At 33.7% G+C, this 8,945-nt stretch overlaps 1 protein-coding gene across 1 annotated transcript; it reads left to right on the plus strand.

Moving 5' to 3' along the window:
- The first annotated feature begins 593 nt into the window (after positions 1-593).
- LOC120143347 lies at positions 594-8,563 on the plus strand. Its single transcript, XM_039157693.1, has 16 exons — positions 594-833; positions 1,053-1,161; positions 1,510-1,572; positions 1,939-2,042; positions 3,309-3,375; positions 3,492-3,563; positions 3,953-4,114; positions 4,198-4,268; positions 4,390-4,487; positions 4,885-4,992; positions 5,682-5,776; positions 6,797-6,934; positions 7,450-7,497; positions 7,733-7,847; positions 8,035-8,132; positions 8,290-8,563. Exons 1-16 carry the CDS (start codon positions 697-699, stop codon positions 8,374-8,376), a joined length of 1,572 nt encoding a protein of 523 aa, XP_039013624.1. The 5' UTR covers positions 594-696; the 3' UTR covers positions 8,377-8,563.
- The last annotated feature ends 382 nt before the right edge of the window (positions 8,564-8,945 follow it).

An 8,945-nucleotide genomic window follows, 5' to 3' on the forward strand; every position in this document is an offset into this window, starting at 1 on the left:
TATTAATACGAGAAACTAGCAACTTAAGATCATATAAATACCATATAATGAAAAGTTGAAAAAATATCAAAAAAGCTGGAACAATAAGTAGACACGAACATATTTGATTTATGTGACACATGAACCATAACATGAAATTTAACTACTGAAATATCATTACTAAACGTAAATTAGAGCTAAATCGTGAAAAAATCATCTACGAGTGCAAGATGCGTTATCTTGATCAATCGCAACGACGTCAAATCCAACTCTAAAAAAATTACAAGAACGACCAAATGAGCATTTATATTTTTTTAACTATAATGTTAATTTTTCACCATAAAGTAATATCTTGTCATTATTAAAAAATAAAAAAAATTATACATTAATAATCTTATTTATTTTTTTAACGATGGGTAACTGAAAATGAATTACTTGTACTATTAAATATGATTTTAAGAAAGATTGTTAGATAAAAAAATAAAACTAAAGTGATAATTAATTAATTAAATACGTAATTTGTTGTATTCAATTTGATGCCTAGAGTAGACTGATGGATTCCACTTTATGTCTCGGGTATTTTCGATATTTTGGGCACGCGTCACTGCAAAAATTCTGATTAAGCCACGCGGCTTTGCTCTATAAATCTCTCTTATATCCTTCACTGTCACCGCCCGCTACTTCAGAATTCCTAATAATCGAAATCAGTACGCACCTATGGAGGAAGAATTCTCGTTCCACGATCCAACTCAGTTGCTCGACTCTGCTTCCGAGTTCGCTCATCATCCTGGCGCTCAAAACGACGCCGCTGTCAAAGTTTTTCTTGATCGTTTCCCTCTCCCTGTCATCATCAGGCAACCCCCTCCCCCTTTTTATTCATGTTTACTTATTTTTTTTCTTTTGCTTTTTATTAATTTGAGTATTTCTGGGATTTTCTTTAATGGGTATTTCAAGATTAGCAATTTAAATGCTGAAAGGAATCAGTTTTCATTGTGGGAATTTATTTTAGCTTACTGGGTTTTCAGTTTTAACTTAAAATAATGGGCTTTTAACTTTTACTAGCTCCTTTGCAGTGCTCTGCAGACAAAAGCTGATGTGCCTGGCCTGGAGAATACTCTGGTTGCTTGTTTGGAGAGAGTATTTAAGACCAAGTATGGTACCTCACTCGTTCCACAGTACATGGTATGCATTCGGTCCTTCAGTAAATTAATTGCTTGCTTTTCACTTGTAAAAAGCAGTTGATTAGCTTCAAATGTAATGTACATTGTTAGGATGCCTTGTGGGAATGAGAATCTTTGGATAGTATTAGCATTGGGAAAACATTCTGATTTTTTTAATGTAGACTCGATTTATTAGTGATTATTATCTCCTTGATGTTTATCTTTGAAATGCTTCAAAATTGATACATTTTAAGATCTCGAATTAGTAGTCTAAGTAGCATTTTTAATAGTTCAAACTTTGGAGTATATCTTTATCATGTGCTTATTAATTTACGATGACACTTAAAGGGACATCTTTTCTGTTTATTAGCCTTTTGTTCAAGTTGGCCTCAAGGCAGATTCTCAAATAGTTCGTTGTTTATCTTGCAAAACGGTAAGTGTACAACTTCTCCAAATTATTTTTGTTGATTTCTTTGGTAATTTTTGCACTTTCTAAGTTGAATTCTTATGCAAAAAGGGGTACCCGTAGGCCGTAGCTATTGTAAGAATTAAAAATGTTGGCAAAACAATATATATCCAAGGGCTTGCCACAACTGGTTATTTTCGGATCCATTTTAAGATATCTCTTTTGGGGGATAGATGGAACTGGCTGGTATTAAGATTTATTATGTTATATGACCACGGGATTTTATGAGCAAAGCATGACCAAATGTGCTTATCTACATGTATTTATACAATATTAATATACCATTTGTAAATTAACTCGTATATTTACCTGAATGTTGACAACTTCATCCAGGTTTTGTTCTTTCTAGAGAACTTTGATGACAAATCTTTATCTGCCGTAAAGCTGATTATGGACTATGATGTTTATCCTCTCTTACTGGACTGTTTGATAAATGGGTAAGAACCTATCACTTTGAACTCGAAAATAAGACTTTCCGTTGTTTATGATTTAATCTTCATTTTTGCTGAGAAATATGGCATAATCCCTCTTTATCTTTTTGTTTTGTGCATATGAGTGGACAAACATAAAGTTGGTACATGACATGGAAAATATGGCTATGAATTATTTCTCTATGTATCACTTTGAACTCGAAAATAAGACTTTCCGTTGTTTATGATTTAATCTTCATTTTTGCTGAGAAATATGGCATAATCCCTCTTTATCTTTTTGTTTTGTGCATATGAGTGGACAAACATAAAGTTGGTACATGACATGGAAAATATGGCTATGAATTATTTCTCTATGTATAGACTTTTTAAGTGTTTTGGTTTTGTTGTACACTTGTACTGGTATTGTCATGTCATTGATCATATGGGCTATCATATCTTATGATTACAAAAAATATTGTTCAGGACTGCCATGCTGCTGATCATATGGGCTATCATAGCTTCCGGTTAAAAAAAAATCATTCTTTTTGGGTGGGCAATCAATAAGCTTTATAAGTGTCATCCACGCTTCTTTTCTGAAAAGTTCGAGTCAAATCTAAAACCTTTTAGTATGTTTTTTGGCTGTTGTTCTCTGTTAATCATCTTTTTGGCTCTCTAATTTAGCATGTTTTAAAGAGTTATATGGTCAAAAAAAAAAGTAATTCAAGGCTGTATGATGGGATCAAATATAGATAAATTTAATGTGCAATTCTCTACCAGTGTGAGGGAGAATATGATGAATATGGTTGCCATACTGCTTTCTTATGCCTCAAGTGTATTATAGTACTAGAGATATTTTGGCATCGCTCCTTGGGGTCAACAATTATTTGAAGTACTGTGAAGAGCTTACTCACCGACAATAACGGTTCTGAAAGTCACGATCCTGCTCTTTGAAATTGAACATGGAAATCCTTTATAAGAGAACTTGCAGGAAGAAAATACGCTTTCTATATTCTTTTGTATCTGTAATTTGGAGATAAAACTGTTCTAGATTAGTTGCATAGAGGAACTGGAAAAATCTTCCAGATTTAAGCTCTAAAATTGAGTATATCTTGAAATCATTTGCTTCAGTTGAAAGAGGCAATGGAAAAATGTGCTAGCTATCTCTTAGTGTTTCTATTGTTTATCTAAAGACGTCTGGCTGGTCATATCTCAAATAAGTTATTGGTTTTAACACCCATTTAGTTGTTTGAGACGTCCTTCTGCATAAAATAATGTCAAGTTACTCACCTGTAGCAATGAACAAGTTGCTACTGCTGCAATTGATGCCATCAAGACCTTAGCTCAGTTTCCAGAAGCCATGGTGAGGACTTGACCTTAAATTACTTGCTATCTGAGGTTTAGTCTTTTTAACGCATTATACCATTATAGTTTCAGTTTACTAAAATTTCGTTTTAATGTTTTTGAAACTTTATGAAGGGCATCATTTTCCCATCTAATATCAATGATGTTACACACCTTGGGAATGTAGCATCTCGATGTTCATCACTGGTATGATTATTTTCTCGCGTGCTCTTTGACTTTTTTCTATTACTGGTCTCATGTGCGTTCCCTTTGTTTCATAGTCTTTTCTTATATTTTTGGGCATATATTTGAAAATTGAAAGACTATCAGCTGTGTACACAATTGCTTTACTTGAATTGTAGCATTTTTAACTATTTTCATCACAAAAATGTCTGGAGTTTTGGTTATTTTGAGAAAAGGTAGTCTCTGTCATTGTTTTAAAGACTTTTATCATTTTTATATCTCTGCAGTTGTAAGAAATTTGAAGTTCCTGGCAGGCACCAATTCCAGATTTTGACATTTATGTAGCTATGCATATGGTCAGGAAATTTTCTTATAGTTGTATTCCCTTCTTAATACTGTAAATCCTTTTTCAGGGGCGTGTGCGTGTTTTATCATTGATAGTGAAGTTATTCTCCATTTCAAACTCCATAGCATCAGTAATATATAATTCAAATCTGCTCAGTTTATTAGAGGCTGATATCAGGAATTCAAATGATACCCTTGTAACCCTAAATGCTTTGGAGCTGTTGTACGAGGTTTACCCTGACCCAGAACACATCTTTACTTGCTTCATTTTTATTTGCATTTCGTATGGGATATTGACTAGACATATATGCAGCTGACTGACATCCAGCACGGTGCAGAGTTTTTGGCGAGGACCACCATTCTGTTACTTCATTCTATAATCAGGTACTTATTTGAGGATTAATTTTTTTCTCTTTTTTTATTTTTTTCATAAAAACCATTGTTGCTTTCTCTATAACCGAATTTTCATTGTTTTCTCCGTAACCTGCTTTATTTACTTTTATAGCAACTCATCAATGGAATCAATTCTACGATCAAGAGCAATGATGATAAGTGGAAGACTTTTATCCAAGGAGAACATATACATGTTTGTTGATGAAACGAGTAAGGCTTATATGTGCCTCTGAGTTCTGAAATTCAGTTATCGAAGAGACTAATTTAGTTAGAACTAAGCATCTTTAGAAGTTTAAAAGACTGAATTTGCTGTTACCATTGTCATTTTTATATTTGTTTCCTTTGTTCTCTTTGGATTTGCATGTGTTATATGCTTTGCCCTTTTTATTCTGGATGCTGTGGCAATATTCTCTTTGCACCTTGCATCCAACTGCAGGTTCCCTATTGCACAGTGCTAGTACAAGGAAAAAACGATAACCAACTAAAATAATCCTGGAAAATAAATTGAAATTTGATTACTATCATGAAGGACATTATCCTTACTCTGACCTGAATATTTTTTTTGGCGTGGAATGTTTTAAGTTCCCTTATTTTCTTCTATATTCAGGTGCCAAAAGTTTGATTTCAGCCATTGATGCGAGACTTGGGCTGTTGGATGGTCAAGATGCTGATGAATATGAATCTGCACTTGAAGCGCTTGGAGGAATAGGATCATGTAAGTATTGGTTAGACCTATATTATTGGGACTTGGGTGTGAGTGTTGGATACGGTTATTTGTCCAACACGAATATGATTAGTTCTTTCTGTTTTCCATACACTTAGAGGATCAGACCCCCATACCCATGTCCAAACATGATTTGGACACAAGTGCTTGAAACAGTTACTCCAAAAATATAAATAAATTGACAGTTGGAGCAACGTTGACTATGTAATTGCAGAATGCAGATGACTATCATCAAATAGAATAATATGATTCTTTTAGTCTTTTTATATTGTTGCTACTTCACTTTGAATTAACTAATTATTATTATGGCCTTTGTTATCATTTATTTTCTCTATATGATTTAAATGGAAATGGTCCGTACCTTTTCTGTTTCTAAAAATTTATATGGGCCCTGCCTCAAAGTACACGCTCCATGTTATATAAACATGGCTTTGGCTTTGTGTGCCCTGTGGTCTTACATCTTTGGTTAAGTTTCTACCTCTATGGTTTATTGGTTTTAAGTTTGATGGTTAACATAATGAATCATGTCTATCAAATTCTTCATTTTGTTACGTATATGTTCTTCCGATAAAAAACCTAAGTTGGCAGCTTTCTGAAGAACTTGTTCATTATGTTGATAATCCTAAAATGATTACTATTTATACCTGATTCTTTTCCCTCCTATTTTCTGATGCATTTAGCAATTCAAGGAGCTTTGTTGCTACTAAGTTTTCCTCCCGCTGCAAGGCATATAGTTCATGCTGCATTTGATGGGCAAGGGGGTGGTAAACAGTTGGTAAGCATTTCCAATTCTTTTGTTTGGTATTCTTCAGTGATCATAATGGATTACGTAATTTGAAGGCTTTTTGAATCAGTTCACTAAGAAAAAAAAACACAGAATTCACAAAACTATGTGCATGACTCTGTTATCTTGAAATATGATATCTCGGTGATTCTTAAAAGACCCAACATAATGACATGGTTAAATCATACCTATCTGTTCACATGTAACCTCACGATAATTGTTGATGATCTATCTTAAACTATTGACTTAGTTAAACCATTAGCATGTATGCTAGGAAATACCATTAACTTCAGTTCTTTAATTAAGGTTTAGATTGTTATTAATTTTCTTTCCTTAGGTTTCTTTGTTGTGATTTTATTTTAGTTAATTTCTTTCCTTTCTAATAGGTTTCCTACTTATGTAATAAAGATTATTCTGTATTTAAAGGGATGGATGGACTAATAAACCTTAAGCCTAAAGCCTATAAAAATCATCCTAAAGAGATGTGGGTCAGGTTGATGAACTTGAGTGGTATTCCTGAAAATCCTAAGTAGAACTTTTACCGAAAATCCTCAAGAGATTTGTCTCTCTCTAATGATTCTTAAGGTTTCAAGCTCCTTTTGATGAACTTGAGTGATTTTCCACGGTTGTAACATGCATTACCGTTTCTCGAAGAGCTTTGAGGTTCATAGTAGAGAACGTATACGTTAATAAGGAATTTTTTTTGTTTCAGATGTATTATCAGTGGAGTATAGCAGCTGGCTTTCCCTTCGTATTATTACAGTCCTTTTTAAGCTTTATAACAGTTTTTTTTAACGTGGAAAAACAGTTTCAACCTACTGTTTCAAATGTCCCGGTAGTCACAGAACTGTAGTTTTAATTGGGTTGCTTGGAAATTAGATGTACCATGACTTTGACAGAACTGGCAAAATACTGAAATTGATCTTTGATGGAGTGTATTCCGCGTAACAGTCAGATTGCATCTTCAATCTAATATTCCAACTTCTGATGGATTTGGTTATTGCAATCTAGGCTGCGTTGCATGCCCTAGGGAATATTGTGGGAGAAAACCGGCCTGAGGGTAGCATAATACTAAATGATGATGCAGAAGAAAGTCTTCGACATTTGATCTATGAAGTAGCATCAGAAAGTACAAAGTTGACACCATCTGTAAGCAATTCTATCAATCTCAAGTGTCCCGGACTCATATGCATTTGACTTTCTGATAATCTCCTTTGAAAAAATAAATAAATGGAATTTAGGGGTTGTTTGATAAAATAAAATGATTAAGCGCTGAATGATTCAATGGCCTGAATGATTCAAAGGCTCTGTATGAATTGACTCTGAATGTGACATGATGTTTAATAATGGTTCTGAATGTACAATCTAAATTATGAATATTTTCATTTTTACCTTCATAATGATTTATTATATCATAAGATATCATTGTTTAATAAGACGTGAAAAAATAGGTATTATGGTAAAATACCGGGTGCTTAATGATTCAGAATGTACTTTAATGCTGAATCATTCAGCAGTATTGTGCTGTTTCATTTAGCATAGTCTTCATTCAGATGTGAGAATCAAACACGCTGAATGCTGAACGGTTCAACATTTAGCGCTGAATGGTTCCATTCAACAGTAAACAAACGACCCTTTAGTAACTCGGGTTGCATGATTTGCAGGGTCTTTTCCTATCTATTCTTCAACAGGCTGCAGAATTTCGTCTAGCAGTGAGTGTTTCTTCTCTACAAATAATCTATCTATTTGCCAAATCAAGCTTACTTTTCTAATTGAAATCAATCATTTTCAATAACTGAATTTACCTATTTGTACTCGCTGCATAAGATGAAATATTAGATTTTCGACCTAAGGTGTCTGTATTCATTTTTTTCCACCAATGTCAGTGTTTCATTATGGTGCAGATATTTGTTAAATGACCATGGTATTGTTTTTTGCTGATATCAGGGGTACAGAGTAATAACAGGATTAGTAGCTCGAGTATGGTGCTTGATGGAGATTTGCTCGAAACCAGAGATAATAAGCATAATAACTGATCCAACTACTGAAACTACAAAAATAGGTATATTGCTTTCATTTCTAAATCAAACAAGAAAGTCTCATCATATTATCTCCATTGCTCCCTCTCTTGTCCCAATGAAACCGTCTTTTGCCATTTAAATCTCTTCTAATATTTTGAGCATTAAAGGAGATCCCGATCTCTTTGATGTTGTGTATGATCGACTTACAACTATTTCTATTGTTGTGAGGTATGGAGGCTAGATACAACTGTTGCAAAGAAATCCATAGGTCGTTCGTGTCGAGTAAACTTGCTAGCGATCCCACCCTCTCTGGAATAGCTGGGAAGGTTAGTTATAAACCAAAACGTCTTGTTTCTTCTGCATTTCGGTTGTGTCGACGATCACATCAGAGGTTGCATTGATAGAGGGATCTCGAATTCATACCAAAATCCATAAGCCGTGATTGAAGGGCTGTATTAATTTCTTTCCATTTTGGTTTTGCAGTTGCAAGAAGGTGTTGAGAGAGGTCCATATCTGGTTAGAAAGCACAGTGAAGCAACTCCAGTGGTAATGACAGCTGAAAGATTTTAGGGCCTTTGCAAGCAAATTAGTTTACTTATTTACATCATGGGAGACTTACCTGTCATGTTTGGTATATTTCTGGGGTTGTTTTTTTTTATAAAAAAAAAATTGTAAACTTTACTGATATAACTGATGTGATAGATATATACAGATGAAAACTCTTTGAAAATACAAATAAACATATCCTTCATGACTATGAACAATCTTTTAATGTGACAAACTAACCTTTGAACAGAGATAAGCGTCTAATCTGACCTCATGAGGATCAATCCTTGTAGCAGGGGATTGATCTCCTGAATCTAGGAAATGATATATTTAGGAAACGTTCCAGAGATTTTATTTTAAATGATGAAATCTATTTTTCTTAAAACTCACAACCAAAGAAATCATTTTATATTTTGTTTTTGGATTTATTACACATTTTTGTACTTTTTCGATCAAACATATCACAATTATAATCAAAGCTAGCAAAACAATTGAGACGGGGTAGTGAATAGGTTGGTTATTATATGAAAAAAGAGGGAAAATATGTTGGATAACTTGAGATACAACTATTAGAGAGGGGACAAAATAGGTTA

This window comes from Hibiscus syriacus, unplaced genomic scaffold, assembly GCF_006381635.1.
Source record: "Hibiscus syriacus cultivar Baekdansim isolate YM2019G1 unplaced genomic scaffold, ASM638163v2 tig00110847_pilon, whole genome shotgun sequence".
Classification (NCBI taxonomy): Eukaryota; Viridiplantae; Streptophyta; class Magnoliopsida; order Malvales; family Malvaceae; genus Hibiscus; species Hibiscus syriacus.